Raw genomic sequence first — 18,381 nt, forward strand, 5'->3', positions numbered from 1 at the left:
GTCCTGTCCTCCCTTTTTCTTTAATGTTTTCCATTTTGTGGTGCCTTCCTTTGCGGTGAAGACATTTGGGAAGAAGACCAAACTTTTAAAGCGTATTGTTGGAGCCAGTGTGGACTAGTTGTTTGAGCATTGGACTATGACTCTGGGTGGGGGCATCACACTCTCTCAGCCTCAGAGGAAGGCCATGGTGAGCCTCCTCTGAATAAACCTTGCCAAGGAAACCCCAAGAGAGGGTGGCCAGGAGGCAGAAAGGACTTGAGGACACACAACAACAACAAAAAGTGGGTCTAGGAATCAGAGAAAAGGCTGAGTGAGTGGGAAGGGAGGCAAAAGTGAGAGGGAAGGAATGGGGCCAAAGTCTGGGAAGGAGAAGGAGTTATTGGGGGGAATATCTAGGTCCTCCAGCGCAACTCTATGGCCAAATTTAACCAAAACTCTCATTGAAGGACCTAGAGATTCCTATATAGAACACTCTGCTAGGCATTTGTAACTCCTCCAGTGCGATTCTGTGGTCAATGTCTGGTAGATGTTGACCACAGCGTTGCACTGGAGGACCCAGAGAGTCCTAGAGAGGTGTTATCTCAGGTAAAAACATAGTGGTTTTGTTATTTGTGGTTTTTCCATATTCTTGGGAGTCCTGTGCCCCTAATCTCAGCAAAATGTGGAGGGACTAGTGTATTATGTGCAAAATTAGCACATGGTAGTTTTGCACAGAAAACAGCAGCTTCTACTCAGAAATAATTATATTCTGTGCCAAAAAAGCTGCTTCCTGTGCAGAAAATGCTGTTTACTACAATCAAACATGTGCAGATTTGGTGCAAAAAACACTCTCAATCATAGCCTTGTCTGTGCAGGAAACAACATTTTCTGTGCAGAAAACAATATTTCTGCAGACAAATATTTTCTGTATGGACAATGCTGTTTTCTGCATAAAGAAAATTTTGCACAAAAAAAGTCTGGAACTGCAGAGTTTCTCATTGATCCATGGTCCTTCTTGCTAGGTTTTCTTGACACTGGAAAAACATGTTTTACTACCGTTTTTCAAATAGCAATGAATATTTTTTCCATCTTTGATCATGAGGGACAGCATCAAGCTATTTTATTAGCATTTTATTGAGTAGCCTGATATGCAGTTCTGCCTTTACCACATCACTGCAGAGGAGACAAAAGCTAACTGAGTGGCAGTGTGCAGGATGCACTGGGCATATGAATGAATGTGAAATTTAACTGCCCACACTATGAAATCATAGTGCAGCCTTTTAGACTGAACCATTTCATGCTGCAGTTGTGGACTGACATGATTTTCCCCTACTGAGGAAGACACAGCTTCTTTCATGTAGAAGAAGCGATCTCTCATTGCTCTGACGCGATCACTCTGAGGCTGCAGCGACTGGAAAGCCCGCTCTCAAAGTGGGCTGCCACCACAGTCCCAAATGAGCCACTGACAGGAGTGGATTAAATCTGCTCCTTTTGCCAGTCGCTTTGGGCTGCCTTAGGCAGCCTCAGAGCAGCTTCCAGCTGCCTTTTTTTTTTTTTTTTTTTTTTTTGGGGGGGGGGGGTGTCTCTAAATGTCACATTCCTGAAGCAGCCACTCCATTTGGACCATCTGTTCCGGGTTATAGAAAGAGAGGCTGTAAGAAAGATTCTAATATAATTTTTATCTGTTGTGCTACTTTTGTATATCAGATAACTGTAGCAACAGACACCATGCAGGTTATCTCCAATTACAACCTCATAATGTTTTCTTAAATATAAAAGTCTAATTTGGTAAGAATTGTTATAAATATCTTACAGACACCAACAGATGACATAGAGGTGATAAACACAGAGAAAATTGAAGCATCTCCTGAAGTCCCAGCTAAAGAAGAAAACAGAAGCCAGGATGCTGTAGAAACAAAATCCAAAGGAGACGAGAAACCTACCAAAACAAATCTGAGGAAATTCTTCAAATTGGTAAGAAGGAAATATTTGGATTTGAATGGAAGACATTCTAACTTGGGAGTTCTTGCTCATTAATAACTATTACCATCCTGACCAACTTTTGATGTTGCTTGGCTACATGTGACTGGGTTTTCATCTGTGAAATGTTTGAGGGTACCAGTCACTGAAATATGTGCAAACAGTGATGTTTATCACACTATGCTCTTAAAGAGGTACTATTCCAGTGTGACTCCTCTAGCAGCCTCCTGTTGCATGCTGGGATTGGCAGTTTTAAGGAGCTGAATTTCTCTGCCTGAGAATTCTAAATACCCCTCCTTAAAACTGCCAATCCCAGCATACAACAGGAGGCATCTAGAGGAGTCACACTGGAATAGTACCTCTTTAAGAGCATAGTGTGATAAACATCAAAGAACAAATAGACATGCAAAGCTGTCACTGGAGTCATGTGGTTTTAAAAGAGAGTGGATTTATCTTTGTTCAGAGTAGTAGTGCAGTAGAATTCCAAAATATTTTAATAAAATTTATTCTATTGCTTATGGGACTGCAAAAAGAAATGAAAATGGATTTATGGGATTGTTTTAGCACAACTAGGGGAGGTTAATTTTTTGTACCATAGCTCACAGCATCTTATGTGCATGTTAGCTGGAAGATTCAGGGAGCTTTAGTCCAAAACAGTAACATTCCCAGACTCTGATTTACTGGACCAACTTTTAACTTTAAAGATGACATTGTTGTCCATGGAAGCTCACTGTTAGACCTCAGATTAACTAACAACTCAAGACACCTTCAGAAACCCCTTTCCACAAGACTGGTAGGGAAAATATAGTGGGATTCAATGCACTGATGATTCGTGGCCTAGATATATTGTAAATGGAAGAAGCACTGGTGATTCTAACTTCAAGATTTATCATGTAGTATCTGAGCTTCCACTATTTGTGGCCAGAGGATGTGTGCAGCTCTGTCTGTAATCATCTTTAATACAATTATGGAAAGTCATTTAGCCTTTTGGTTTTGTCTGCAATGAGTACCCTTAAGTCTGATGTTGAATTTCAACATCCTTCTCCTGAAAATAATCACTTCAGTTCCCAGTGGAATTTAAACATAAAACAGTTGGTCTTCTATGTAAACTCCTTTGTCTATTCCAGTGTCTTGGACAGTTATCTTGAAGCTGAAAGACATGCTGCTGAGCTCTTCTAACTAGCCTGGAAAAATACTGTTTCTTTTGGGCTATAATTTCCACTTCTCGTGCTGGCTGGGGGATTCTGGGAGAAGTAGTCTATAAAAGTAGTATTCTTTTCCCCAAACTAATTCTAAATATTTGTTGACTTTCACCCGCAAATAGATCCCAAATAAGGGAGTGCCCTCAGTCTGCCCTCAGAATAGCAGGAAGGAATGAAGTAATGGTTGTGGTTTCTTTTCTCTTTTTTTGGTCTTAGGGCTTGTCCATATCTTCCTCTTTCTTCCTATACCATAGCGAACAGCTTTGCTAATCAGTGAGTCCTTGGACAGATTTTTAAAAGTACATTTAAAAGGTCACATTCCCCCTTATTTAACCTAAAGAGACTTGCTCAAGAAGCTTCCTAGCTTGAGAACTATTCCTGTCATTCAAAGTGGGGGGAAAGTATGCTTTTTCCACCTAGTTAAGAATTTCAAAATGAGGGATAAAAAGACAAGAGGACCTCACGGGTGTCAGCTGTGAAAGTCATCTGCAATCTCCACAAGAGCATGAGAAAAACACATATAATCCTTTGTTGTTTTAGTCAGTCAGAAGTGATGTAAGGGTAACTCCTTCAGAAGAGGTAAATGGGCAAGCACCTGATTCCCAAGTAAGTGTAAGGATTGTTCCATATTTCCTTGGTGATGGGTTCAACTGAAATCTAGTTGTGATATTTTGCCTTGTATTATTTCTATAAATGATTTGTACTACCCTGATTCCTACAAGACACTGTCATGTTCATGTTCAACCCCTGGTCTATTGTATTTCAACCTGTCTTTGTTCTCTAATATCCTGTGCATTTGAAGTGGCACTGTTAGGTTGTTGTTCTTTGACAATTAACTCCTTTGGAAGCAAATGCATGTGTATGTGGTTTTTAAGGAAGGATATAGACAATGCTTTAATGTACTCCTCAAATTATGAGCCAAATGGTTAGAACATTAGTCTCTAAGGTTGCCAGGTCAGGACCCAAGATTTCAGGGCCAAAATAAAAGAGCTGGAGATGATCTCTTGTGATGTCACAAGAAAGAGGTTTTGGTGATGTAACAAGGAGTGGCAGCTGGTGATGCCATTAAGCATCATAAATGAAGCATCAACCACAGTTACACAAGGTGCATCATTCAATTTTTTTAAAAAAAATCAAGTCTAACTAATGACTTGACTTGAGGAACTGGATAAGAGGATATAAGACCTGAGACATAGTGCCAAGCTTCGAGATCTATCATGTCAAACTGCTTAAGAATGGGATAACAATGTACTGTGAGAGATTTTGGAAAATGAACTGGCAATAAATGCAAGATGAATTTTGGAAAATGAACTGGCAATACATGCTCTCTCAGCCTCAAAGGAAAGCAGAGGCAAACCCACTCTGAAAAAAAAATCTTGCCAAGCAGTGGCATCTCCACGCCTAGTGTCACCCAGTGCAGAGGGAGGCAGGGCAGCCAAAAGGACATGTGCTTGGCCCCCTCCTTTGTCATGGTGGCAGAGGTTTTCTTGTGCCATAACAAAGCTGGGAAAGGCACACTCAGACCTCTCCTTCACTGCAGTGGCAGCAGTTTCCTCATGAGAAGATCTCTGCTATTGCAATAAAGCTGGTAGGGATGCAGTGGGAGGAGATCCCAAAAGGGTGTTACCCTCTTCTGGGGTGTCACCCAGTGCAGACAGCACACACCGCATAGCCTTAGTGACACCATTGTTAACAAAAAAAAAAAAAAACAATAATAGATTCATCTTAAGGTTGCCATAGGTAGGAAAGGACTTTAAGTCACACAGCAACAAGGAGTAACAATATACAACACTAAAAAAGAATACAAAGGTCACAGAATGTCAGTACAAACATTCAGAAGCTAGTCTGTTCAGTTTACTGTTCCAGAGACCTGGCTTTTGTTGAGACCAGACACTCTTTGAGATGTTTTGCTCTCACTTTTCTTCTCTTTACTGAAATGCAGTAAACCAAAGATTCACAAGTTGGATTGATTCATCGCTCAAGTCAGTGAAAATCTTTGCTGCTGCAGCCTTGTTGCTTTGGAGGTTGTCATGAGTACAGATGCTCAGAAAAAATACAGTGGTGTCAATATATCTTTCCTTTCTCAAGTAGTATTTGTGCTGAGACAGACTGTCAGGTTTAGATCAACTATTAGAACAAGAAGGACAGATACTGTTCATTTATAGCTTTCATCTTATATTTCCTGACATTGCTTCCTTCATTATTAAAAGTGCATGGAAGTGCTTTTTTGACATAACTGTGGAAAATGTCAAAGAGATTATCTGATAACATGGTTTTCAGTTTTTTCCTTTTTTAAAAAAGTGCTGGTATTCAGACTGATTTAGGGATACGATGACATTTTTAATGCACTTTTCCTACTTAACTACAAGGCAAACGTATCTTGACACCTAAATTTGTTCCTTACAGCCATCAGAATATTAAGGAGGGCTATTTAAAGAGTGGGAGAGCTGCTACTGGTTGCAAAGGGAGTGGGATGTCTTTTTAAATGAGAGGGATCCTTTGCTTTTAACAATTAAGGAAGAGGTGAAACTTCTCCCATATAGCAGTGCCAGTTCAGGATCATCCCAAGCCCTGAGGATTTCAGACCAAAATCTGAGACCTGGGGATGTCCCGTGATGATTTCATTGAGTGTTATGAATAAGTATTAACCACAGTTGCTCACAGCTTTTATTTCAGACACAGAGAACATTTTTTTTCCTGTTTGGAAATTAAGTCAAACTGTTAACTAAAGGGATTGTTCCCTGATCAAGCTGAAATGAGGGGACTATTCTTTCCCTTTTACTTACACAGCTAGGAGAAGGAACACTTAATCTAGTTTACTATCATTGAGCCAAAAGGTGGGTGCTGAGCAGAGCAGAGGGTGAGTCCTGGCACTATATCAACTGGAAGGGAAAAGAAAGCCAAGATCCCCTGGATAGTTTTTGTAAATTGCAGCAACAAATCAATTAAGCCTTCCAAATTATAGTAAACCTGTTATGTTGGCTGAGCTGCAGAATTCATAGCCTTCTCCTCATGCCTGAAGCTAAGTCCCCCAAAACTCAAGAATTTGCAGCTCCGTTGCCTGCCTGAAAATTATCTCCAAAACCTGGAGACTCAGGGACATCCCTTGAGATCTGGCAACCTTACTTCCATAACTTCACCTCCCTAGAAAAAGATAAACAGCTACATTCATACTTCAGTCCTTTCTCCTTTTTTCTTTTTTACCTCTGTACATAGTAGAGGATTGGTGCCAATATTAAGCTTGCCTCCTCTTATCCATGGTTTCATATATCCATGGTTAATAGTGTATCCCTGACCCATCGCCTGTCCCAAATCCTGCAGGATGAATGCACCCAGGTTTCCTTACCAAACCTGTGATAACACTATGGAATTGTTAAAAGTCAGATGGAACAGAGGAATTCGCATACAAAGAAAGGTACTGTGCCTGCTCTCTTTTGACCATAGTTAATACCTTGGCCAAGAATAGCTTGTGTACCAGACTTTGGAATAAAGTAGAAACATACATGACTAGTGAGGGAACGTTGTTCAGGCACAGTTTTTCATGTAGTACTTGTTTAGTCTCCACAAAATAGTTATGCAGTCTGTGTAATGAAACAAGAGGTTAAAGGCATATTGTAAAAAAAACTTTTTTAAAAAAAAGCAATAAAGCTTAGAATTTGATTATTTACTATTTATTATTTATTTATGGTATTTATTCTGAAAATATGAACCATCTTTTAACAATACATTTGTTTCCAGATGTCTAACTTGGCATGCCCCAGACATGCTGTGATCTCTGGAGGGGGGAAAGGGGTCAATATTAACTTGTTGAATTTTTAAAAATTTGGAACTGCAGCAATGCTAACAGTGCCATTTGATTTCTTTTTCCTTACTTGTAAATTCTTTTGAATCTCAAGCCTTGTCCCTGTCTTGTTCCTCTTATTTACTCTGCTGTAGTGAACTTCCTTGTAATTGTTGTTCCACTGCAAAAATAAAATGGAAAAAGGTCATGTTTTCACTATTTGCAATTCCATGTAGAATTTTCTGTGGCATTGGACTTACTTGACCCAAATCATGTCTTGTCAGTTTGCTGTCTGAGCATTATAATGTTATACAGGGACAATTTGTTCTTACAACTTTTCCTTTCTGTATCTTGGTGTACTTTATATGTAAAACTTTCAGATATGTTTCTTTCATTCTTTTTTTGTTTCATACTTCATAACGTGTGACGAGAATATTGTTTCTGGTGTCTTGTAGTGCTGATGTTGCATGCATGCATGTAAAAAAATTCTTTCTCCAGGGCTGTGTCCAAATGGCAACTTTCTGGGCTCCAGAATTATATATATATATATATATATATATATATATATATATATATGGGTTTTTTTAATCTGCCAAATGTTGGTGGATCTAAGGGTGGAGTATAGTTAGTAAAATAATCTTAAAACAATTTAAAACATCAAATATGACACAATAAGTACTGCACAGTAATAGATTAAAAAGCAAGCCCATGATGTCACCAGGTTCAGACAAACAAGCAGATTTACCTTGTATCCAATATAAAAACAATAACTGCCATGGCACCATTGTACAGAATTTTAGTTTGGTGAGATACTTAGGCCCAGTATAGACGGGCGGGAAGTGCCGTCATGGGGCCAAAACTAGGGCTTGGGAGAGCGCAGCAACTGCACACTCCTGAGCCCTAATATGTGTGGGTGCCACCATGATTGCGTGGCCCTGCCCACACAGGGCACACGTCCATGATGTGCGGGAGCCCGAGTGCCCAATCCGCTCTGGGCAGAAGAGGCATCATAGGGTTGCATCACAGTCCTTATGATGCCATCAAAAAGGAGCCGCTCTAGGCAGCTTCTTTCCTGCTGCACATCGTTGCCACCCTGTTTGGTTGCTGTGGCAACACTGTGCAGTAAAGAGGGGCGGTGTTTTGCGGCCCGTGTGTACCAGCCCTTAGATAAGAGAGGTCTAAAACATTATCCCAGACTGCAGGCTTAGAGATCTTCGGCCAGGAATGTTAAGTATCTTTTCACCAAACTACAAATTCCAGGATTTGTAGGATGGAACCAAGGCAGTTAAAGAGTCAAATTGCCATGACTGTAAATGAAAATAAAAACAAAAAATCAAAAACTGTGGAATACAGATACCTTTGACCGCATTAGGGAAACTCTTATCTCTCACCCTCAAAATCACATCTAGAGTATGAGGGTGAAAATAATACTGGGCTGCTTTACAGATTTCGTGTCATTCTTTCTGAGGTGACACACACTGGATGTTCTAAAATGTGCTAAAAATGCAGTTTGGGAATACTAAAATATCACAGCCAGGTGCCAGTGTAGGAGTTATTTGGACAAAGCCTTGTGTCAAAATGTCTTTCCTCTTTAAAATCATCATCATCATCATCATGCAATAGTATTTTTGTTTTGCGAAATGTGTTCTTGAAAAGAAAAAAAATGCTCTGTGAAAAATTATGCATTTTTCATTTACAAAAGTAACTTTATAATTGTCAAAAGGGATGTTCATGTGTATGAGAGTGGTAGACAAACTCCTTGTTAATATGCTGAGCAGTACAGTCCTCTTTCTGCATATCAAGATGCAAACACTAATATGACCACTTATTTCCCAATTGGACTGCAGTCTTCAGTCTATTGGGTGAATGATTTTTACCACCATTTGCTGTGGAGAAACCAGAACTTGGGGAAATTTACCCTTTTTTGGACTACAGCTGCATCTACACTGCAGAATTAATGTCTGTGGCTGAGTGTTATGGACTTCTGGGATTTGCAGTTTTGTGATATATTTAGCCTTCTCTCTCAGAGAACTCTGGTGCCACAACAAACTACAAATCCTAGGAGTCCATAGGGTGGAACTGTGACAGTTAAAGTGATACAAACTGTGGCACCATCCAACCATGGTGTAGTGGTTTGGTATAACTCTGGAGACCAGGGTTTGAATCCCTGGTCTACCATGGAAAGCCATTAGGTGACTTTGGGCAAGTCACAGCCTCTTAGCCTCAGAGGATGGCAATGGCAAACCTCTCTGAAGAAACTTGCAAAAAAAAACCCAACACATGATAGGTTCACCTTTGGGTGACCATAAATCAGAAACAACTTGAAGGTACACAACAAAAGTCCCAAAAAAGGTAACTTTCCTAACCTCTGGCTGAGCTTGGGGGGGGGAGGAGATTATTTTACTTGATTAATAAGGGAGCCTCCTGCCAAATAAAATGCATTTCTGATTTTGCACAACAACAACCAAAATAACTACTGTTTAAAACTGCTTTAGACATTGGACTTCACAGACAAGCCTTTGACCCAGGCTGAGAACAGAGAACCTGTCATGGGTGAGAGAAGTCAAACAAGTTCAACAGAGAACCTGACTAAGCAGGAAGGAAACAAGCAGGAAGCCAAAGACCAGCAAGACACCAGGGAGCAAGAAACATCCGAGACAGCCTCCTTGCAGAATGGAGGCGACACCACGAAGGAAAACACTCCCAAGAGGATAGAGAAGAGACAATCATTTGGAGGGTTTTTTAAGGGCCTCGTACGTTAAGTTTTATCTTTCTTTAGTGACCTTGGTATAGCTGCCATCCCTGGCAGCTTCATTGTGTGTGAGCAGATTCAGATAAGATTCAGTGTTTGTTTCCAAGGTCTTAGAGCTAAATGAGAAATTTGGAATTAGGATTTTAATGCATTTGACTGCATTCAGTGAAGAATAGGTGTGGCTAAGAGTTTGAAAGTGGACCGTGGGGTAGTTTTGCATTACAGTTTGACACCACTTTAACCACCATGGCTTCATGCATTGAGGTTCTGGGATTTGTAGTTTTGAGAGGTATTTAGAGCCTTCTCGCATAAAAAAAGAAAGTCAAAAATGAGTAGGAGAGTAGCATCTTCCCCCATGCCTCTCCACATCCTGTTTATAACACTGTTCTTTTCCCAAGGAAGATGGTCATAAAAGCATGCCTTTTGTTGAATGGATTTTTCCCAGCACGACAAAAGGCATGCTTTTATGCCTGTCTCCTTTGGGAAGAGAATATAAATGCTATGATATCATGCAGAGAGGCATGGAGAAAGTTGCTACTCTCCTACTCTGCTTTAATTTTCTTTTCTCTTACGATAATGTTGTTAGACTTCTTTGTCAGAGCGCTCTAGTGACAAAACAAACTACAAATCCAGTTATTCCATAGATGGAGCCATGATAGTTACAGTGGTGTCAAAAGGCATTAGTTCTTCAATGTGATAGAAGCACTTGATGCAGAGGAAAGAAGTGCTAGCCACAGTGGCCACTGCCATATTTATTGTCCCAGAATGCCTCTGCCCCCTGATATAACAAGGCTTACATCTTCACCCACTACTTCTATTTGCAGCCCTGGAATAAATGTTGTCTGCCCCCATTGTTAAAGAAAAACAAAAAAGGATGCCAGGGACCAGCATCAGTCATGATAGGTGAGATGAGGCACAAGGAGAAGCCAGAATTCACTTCACCTTGTCAGAGCCTCATGTCAGCCCAGTAAAAAAGAAGAAAATCCTAGAGCTCATACTAAGTGGACAAGGAACATGGGTCCTGTCAGGCGATGGTGAATCTGTTCAAGCTTTTAGGCTGTACTCTAACAGAATTATCCAAGAGGATGAACTTATACTGGAGATAAAGTTCAACATTTTAGATAACATATTTCATGTTTGCATTCTAAAGGACTGTCCCATTGACATGTAATTGATAAAATAGCACAAGACATGTATTTTTTTTTATGGAACTGAAAGTGATATGGTAAAGCTATCATTGCCCAAGATGTTCTTCAAAAAATTATGAAACCACAGAGTTGGATAATAGGACAACTAAAATAAATTACATTTGACCCATACTTTGGAAAACTGTTGTCTTTCCCCAACCTCTATTCTCAGACTAGAAAATTTTTGATCTTTTGGTTGCTTGTAGAACTCATAATTTATTGCCCAGATTCGTGGCATTCAGTGTATCCTACAAGCAGTATATCTCAAAGGCATCAATTTTGAGCAATCTGTTCCAGTATCAGTGGTATGTTACTGGATTCAGTTCAATTAAAATCATTTCCAGCTTTTGGGGGAGAGGGGACAAATTAGTGCACTAGCCATACAATTTAGAGCCAAAATCAAGTGATAGATTCATTGTGTGTGCTTGTTTTGTCAGTGTTAAAGCTAAAACAATACATTCTTGCCAGTAGATGGCACAGCAACCCAAATCAGAAGAAATCCAAATATGATCTGACAACATCTATGATGACAAAAGTATATGAATCTGACTGTCTAGAACCATTTAAGCCAACAATGAAACAGAAATCAATACACTTTACAATTAAAACTCAGAACACAGGAACTTCTGAACCGAATCGTTTCACTTTTTACTACCTCCAAGGCATAGTGTGTTACATCCTGTTATTGCCTATCATCCACATTCATACAACAGTAGAAATAGCTCTTTGGGTCCTTAGTGTAAGATATTAGACTTTTAGGCTAGCAGAGTACAGGAAGCTAGTGCTGCAAACTTGCAGCTACAACACAGAAGTAACTATTTTGGATCCTCATACTAAGGTTAACAAAAGAAATATATATGTTCATTGTTTCAGAAATATATTCAAGAATAGTACACAGGTATCCTGGTAGCCATTATGGAGAACCTATGTCTTATGTATGGTTACCAGTTACCTCCCACCAGGGACGTAGCCAAAGGGGGGGGGGGGGTTGTTGGGGTCCAGACCCCCCCCTTCCATTAGAAAAATGAATGGTGCGTGCTGCTGCGCTGCCACACCCAAGCCCCATTATAATGCTGGCACTTAGTCTGGACCCCCCCCCCCCTTCCTAAAATCCTGGCTACGTCCCTGCTCCCACTAAGAAAAGGAAACAAATGGTTACCTTGCTGAGGAAGGAAATAAAGCAGTTTGCAAAGTGTGTGTGTGTTTGTGTGTGTGTGAAAGTGCCTTCAACTCACTTGTTGACTTACAGCAACCCTATAAATTTCAAAGGGTTTTAGGCAAATCAGTGGTGGTTTTGCCAGTTACTTCTTCTGAAATATTGCCTATATCACCAGATATTCATTGCAGGTCTCCCATTCAAATACTAATCAGAGCTGAGCTGCTAAAATCAAATAGGATCTAGTACATTTAGAAAAAGTCTAGAGAAGACATGATGACTAAGCCCATGTCTCTACTGCTCTCCACTGTTACAAGCACTGACACATTTTACTGTTAAAACATCGTAATTATTGCCAGTTACTATTTTCTTACATAGTGGTTTATAATTAAACATGTTGCTAAGACTGCAAGACAAATATCAGAATTAAGAGCCAGTGTGATATAATGGTTTGAGTATAGGACTGTGTCTCTGGATACCAGGGTTCAAATTCTCATTCATCCATGGAAACCTATCAGGTGACCTCAGCCATGTCACACACTCTCAGCCTCAGAGGAAGGCAAAGGCAGTCCTACCTCTGGACAAATCTTGCCTTAGGAACCCCACAAGTCAGAAACAAATTATCTATAACCAAAAAGCAGACAATCAGGAAATGAGGGGAATTATGATTATGATGATGTTGATCCAGCAAAAGTCTATAGTGTCCTAATCAAACCAGAATAGTTGAGAGACTTAGGCTGTCCAGCTGCAAATTTATTTTCTTCTGTTTTGTGTGGGCTATAGAATGGTGCAAAGTAGTTCTGTTCATTTGAATATGTCTGTATCTAAGTAAAAGGAAAAAAGACTACTCAAAGAAAATTACACTTGTTTTGAAAACAGTTGGTGTGAAATGCAGTTTAGTTTGTGAATCTGACTGCATGTGTTATAGTCTTGTTCAACATTTTTTCATCTCAGTTCATACCCTTTCTAGTTGGCTTTACCTGTGTGCCATCTCTTTTAGATTGTGAACCTTTGGGCAGAGCCTGAGTTTATGCCTATGTTTTGTTTTTGTTTTTTAAAAAACTGTAAATCATTTAAGCAGTGTCCACTAGATAATAATAATAATAATAATAATAATAATAATAATAATAATAATAATAATAATAATGGCAAGTATACTAGAAATATCTCAAAGCAACACCCAGGCATAAAGGAAGCTAAAGGGGAAAGTGAATGCTCTTGGGATCCCTTGGCAACAACCAGTGACTTATCTTTTGTTTAAGACTTAAACAAATGCTATTGTGCAGTTGTAACAGTATCCATAAGAAAAGCAAAGAATGGTGATGTGTAAGAAGTGGATAAACTACTTTTTACAGTTTCCTGTCCACCTTCCTGTACTCATAAAGCCCTATTAGTTACAAGGAAGAATTCAGACAGGATAAAGTTCATTGTATAAATAACATGATTTAAAAAAAAAAAAGGATGTCTTCTGACACATCAAAGAATGAAAATTTATTGTGGCATGAGTTTTTAAATGTAATGGCCAGGACTGTATGTATTTTGTGATTCAGCATAAGCACAGAAAAAGTGTAGAATTTGCAACTGGTGCAAAATATGGAAGCCACCTTGGGTCCCATCCAGGGAGAAAGGCGGCATATAAATAAAGTAAATAAATAATTCATTTATACAACTTTCTAGTCCTTATACCTGTAAACAAAAAGCAGCAGCCCTTCTCTGAGTAAGAATGATGCTGATTCTAGTGAGCTAGTATGAGGTTGTAAGGTCCTCCACATAACTAATAAGACCAGAACAAAATATAAAAATCAGAATCACTTTGTTTATTTTTACAAGTTGCTTTTAACATAAAAATTCCATGTTGCCACAGAATTTTTTTATTAAGAAATATACACACCACCCTAGCTAAGCCTGTTTCGTATCTGCATAAAGAGGCCTACAAACAGTATGAACATGAATACAAAATACCTATGCATGACTCCAACATTGTCTAAGCATCTTCAGCAATACATATATCTCTCTCTGTTGTTGTTTTTTTCTTTCAGAGCCCCAAACGGATGTCTGATGCAGGAGTACAAACAGATCCAGTGTCTATTGTGCCTTATGTGAAACCCAAGTAATGAATACTCTGAAGTAGCTCAAGAATCATTTGATCTTCATCATTTTTCTCCTTGCAGTTTATAAAAATGACTTATTTTGGATCATGCCTTGCTCTCACCTTCTCACCTATCCCATCCTCCTGCTTTAAATGGCTATTTCCAAATAAGCAAAACAAGTGCTATGACTGAAGCAAAGAACGATGCACATTTTGATGATGTTTTAAATGTAAAGGCTAGTAAATAACAAACAGCAAGTCACTGAGGTACAATGGGCAGACTGTTAAAACAATAGAGAAGTCAGTGACTAGCATGGCTAGTAGGTTGCTGGAAAGAGAGCAATACAAGTGTAAGGGGTAAGGAGATGAGTAGATTGTGGACACTGCACTCCCCAAGTCATTCTGATATGAAATATCCACCCCATGTTTTCTTAAAATGCCATTTTTTTTAACCAGGATAGAGATCAGCAGAGGTAGGTTTGTACATACCTTTGGCTGGGGTATTTCAGGTTCAACTTGGCAATGCTACTTTTTTGGACCACAAACTGGTAGTTGTAATCCAAAGGGTAACTTTTCCAAGCTCTGAAAAGCTTGGGTCATTAATCAAATTCTACCTAATTAATCTAAACTCCTAAATTTAGCACAAGGCAAGAAAGCATTCTAATGCTAAAATCCTAAATGAGATGTGTACTTTAAAATTTGATGGAGTGAGTAAACATATCCAAGATGTCACCCAATAATAAAAATGGGGGGGGGCAGGTTAAATATAAATAGGGTTAGATGCATGTGATGAGAAAGATTTTCATTGTAGGGAAACATTATGCAGGGGAGAAATAAGTATAAAGCTTTAAAACAACCATCAAAAATGCCTTTTGATAACCTGTGCATCAATTTTTTTTAATTGTTCGTTGTTATAAGTAGAAAGGATTCTGAATCATAAGCTTTCAAGAGTATTCTTCAAATTGATTTTTACGTTATTAATATTATTGAAACTGTATAGGACTTCTCACTAATTCTTACCTCTTTCTGCCTTGATGTAATAAAATGGGGAAAATTAGCTTTATAAAAACAAAAAATAAAGTATTAACAAGAATGCAACACAAGGGGGCAGACCTAGAGCCCTTTCTTTTACTAACTCAAAGGATGTATTTACTTTTATGTTAATATCTTTTCAGACATAAGAATGCAGTTTTATACTCATCTGCAAGCCTCGTTGAACTCAATGGGATTTATTTCAGGACTGATGTGCATAGGACTGTATTGTATGAGAGGGGGAAAACCCTTCAATATTTCAGAAACTTTTTAAAATACCTATACTTAAACCTAATTTCTTTTTGAAAAAACACCAGATTGTAAGACTGAACACAATATTGCCTGCTTTATAAAGGTCCTGTGATGCAAGTTTTAAAGTATTTATATCAGAAATTCTGATATATACATTACTGTAAAAGTGAGGGAAAATAAGACTAATATTATAATTTAAACTAGCACCTGAATTCTACATGGTTGTATATTTTGATTTTCATCTGATTCAATAAACATTCCTTAAGAAAAGTCATTTACATTTTCTGTCTCTTAACTGAAGGTTATAATTCATTGTTACTAGTTTTTAATGCCTTTTATGGGCTTGATAAGGGAATCCTTATCAGGTTTTCAGATGACAGAAAACTGGGAGGGGTGGCTAACACATGGAAAGATAGGAACAGAATTGCAAAGTAGATAAACAAGAAAACTGGGCAGAAATTGATAATATTACATTCAATAGAGACAAATGTGAAATTCTACATTTAGGCCACAAAAACCAAATGCATATTCATAGGATGAGAGATACATCAAGTTTACAGAAGAGGGAAAACTGGGAGGGGTGGCTAACACATGGGAAGATAGGAACAGCAATCTAAAGGACCTAGATAAACTAGAAAATTCGACAGAAATTAATAATATGAAATTCAGTAGAGACAAATGCAAAATTCTACATTTAGGCAATAAAAACCAAATGTACATTTATAGGATGGGGGATACAGTACTGCATGGAAAAAAGACATTGGGATTATTGTTGATCACAAGTTGAATATGGGCAAGCAGTGTGATACTGCAGCAAATAAGGTGAATGCTATTTTAGCCTGCACTAATACAAGCATAGTTTCCAAGTCAAGGGAAACAACAGTCCCACAATACTCTGTGCTGGTCAGGCCTCATCTGGAATACTGCATTAAGTTCTGGGTGTCTTATTTCGAGAGGGATATAGACAAGTTGGAGCAGGTTCAGAAAAAGCAACAAAGATGATAAGAGGTATGGAGAACAAAACATATGAAGAAAAGTTGAAGGAGCTGGGCACATTTGGCTTGGTGAAGAGAAGACTGAGAGATGACATGATTGCAATCTTTAAATACCTCAAGGGCTGTCACACAGAGGAGAGGGAAGGCCTATTCTCCGCTGGCCCAGACGATAAGACCAGGTCTAATGATCTGAAGTTAAAGGAGAGTAGATCCAATTGAATGTCAGAAGGAACGCTTTGACAGCAAGAGTGGTTCAGCAGTGGAACCACCACCACCACCATCATCATCACACCTTTTGCCCAGTCTGGACTATAGGCAACTCACAAAAGTTAAAACAGGTATGGCTAAAAAATTACATCACAGAAAAGTTAAAATATAAAGTTAAAAGCAGTTAAAAGCAAGATATTCTTTAAAAACAGTGAATTTAAACAACACAGCACATAAAAGGCCCTTTCTCCCTGAGTAGCTGGCCCTCAAAGACCAAGTGAAACCAGATCTTCACCTGCCTATGAAAGGATAGCAAGATGGTCGTCAATCTGAAAGATTTCCACAGCCTGAGGGAAGCCACTGAGAAGGCTTTATGGCTGTGAGACTGATGGGGCAGAGAGAAGGTCTTCCCAGAAGATCTCAAAACACAGATAGGCTCATAAAGAGAGAGATGATCCTTCAAATAACTTGGACCTGAGCTTTTACAAACCCTATGCCTATAAAACCTATACTGCTTAGTTCCAGACTATATGAGAGACCATAGCGCTAAAGGGGCTCACACTGCAACCCCAATCCAGAATTTTTCCAGCCACTCTTTAGGCTGCTCCTTTTTGGGGCAGAAAAAGCCTCCCTTTCTGTCATGGCGGCACCTTTTTGGCAGTCCTATGCCGTGCGGCATATAAATGCCGTGCCGCTGGAGCACTGCAACCGCCTTCAGGGCAGGTGGAAAATGTGACACTAGCTTGGGGTGTTATTGGGGCATGTATCATCTAAACACCAGGCCCCCCACACCACCCCCAAGCTGGCATATCATGCTGGTCAATTTTGCCCTTATATCTCTCCATGTGAACCTTTCAGAGCCCTAAGATCTTCAAGGGAAGGCTTTCTTTTAGTCCCAATACACATTGCAGGCTTGCTTAGTGAGGACATGAGAAAAAGCCTTCTCGGTGTCTGCAATTACCCTCCGAAATGCCTTTCCAAGGAAGGCTAGACTGGCCCCCTCCATGCTTTCCTTTCATCAGCAAGCAAAAACAATTTTATTCAGAAAGCTTTTTAATACACAATCATAGGATGGCATTTATATGGTCATGTGGGGTGTGTGTTGTAGTTATGGTTTGTTTGTTTTTTTAATGTATGAAATTTTATATTGTTTTTATTTGATGTTTTTTAATTGTTTCTAAAACTTTTATTGTAAAGGGTTTTTTTAATGTTTTTATTTGTGAGCCACCTTGGGACCATTTCTGGGAGAAAAGCGGCATAACAATGAAATAAATAAATCAATAAATAAAATAACATACTACAAACTGAGCTAAGAACATTGTTACTAGACTGGTGTGTCATCTCAGGTACAGCTGATACATTCATATACAGTGGCTTGTGCAATAGATTGATGTATGTGTTTTAATGTATGGTTATGAAAGAAGAGGAAAAGCAAATTATGAAACTAGTAACATTGCAATCTCATCTCTCTCTCTTTCTCTCTCCTTTCTTTCTCCTCTCTCTTGCACACATATCTACATCCTTGAGAAAAGCTGTGCTGTTTTCCTGTTCCTTCACTTGAAAGTATGAAACAAAGGTATTGGGAGAACCACAGATTCTTTCTTCCATTTCGTACGCCTTCAGTCTCATTAACATCTCAGCTTAGCCACAGATGAAGTGCAAAAACAGGAAGTTCTGCACCAGCTGTACTGAAGGTGTGCCGATCCCCTTATGCAACTGCTGAAATGAGTGTTTTGAGGAAAGAATCACAGATGAAGCAGATACTGCCC

At 39.1% G+C, this 18,381-nt stretch overlaps 1 protein-coding gene across 4 annotated transcripts in view; it reads left to right on the forward strand.

The window, feature by feature from the left end:
* Nucleotides 1-15,629, forward strand: part of BCAS1 (brain enriched myelin associated protein 1) — a 69,014-nt gene extending 53,385 nt beyond the window's left edge. Inside the window, exons 9-12 of one of the 4 annotated variants that reach the window (XM_089513798.1) lie at nt 1,795-1,953; nt 3,702-3,767; nt 9,438-9,695; nt 14,077-15,629. In XM_089513798.1, the coding sequence (XP_089369924.1) occupies nt 1,795-1,953; nt 3,702-3,767; nt 9,438-9,695; nt 14,077-14,151 (558 nt within the window). In that variant the 3' untranslated portion in view covers nt 14,152-15,629. Of the gene's footprint in view, nt 1-1,794; nt 1,954-3,701; nt 3,774-9,437; nt 9,696-14,076 lie in introns of all 4 variants that reach the window. The other 3 variants (XM_089513800.1, XM_089513799.1, XM_089513801.1) reach the window with 3 other exon arrangements.
* Nucleotides 15,630-18,381: the final 2,752 nt, after the last annotated feature.

Source organism: Sceloporus occidentalis, unplaced genomic scaffold (assembly GCF_023333645.1).
Source record: "Sceloporus occidentalis isolate IW3139 unplaced genomic scaffold, rSceOcc1.0.p SCAF_3, whole genome shotgun sequence".
NCBI lineage: Eukaryota > Metazoa > Chordata > Lepidosauria > Squamata > Phrynosomatidae > Sceloporus > Sceloporus occidentalis.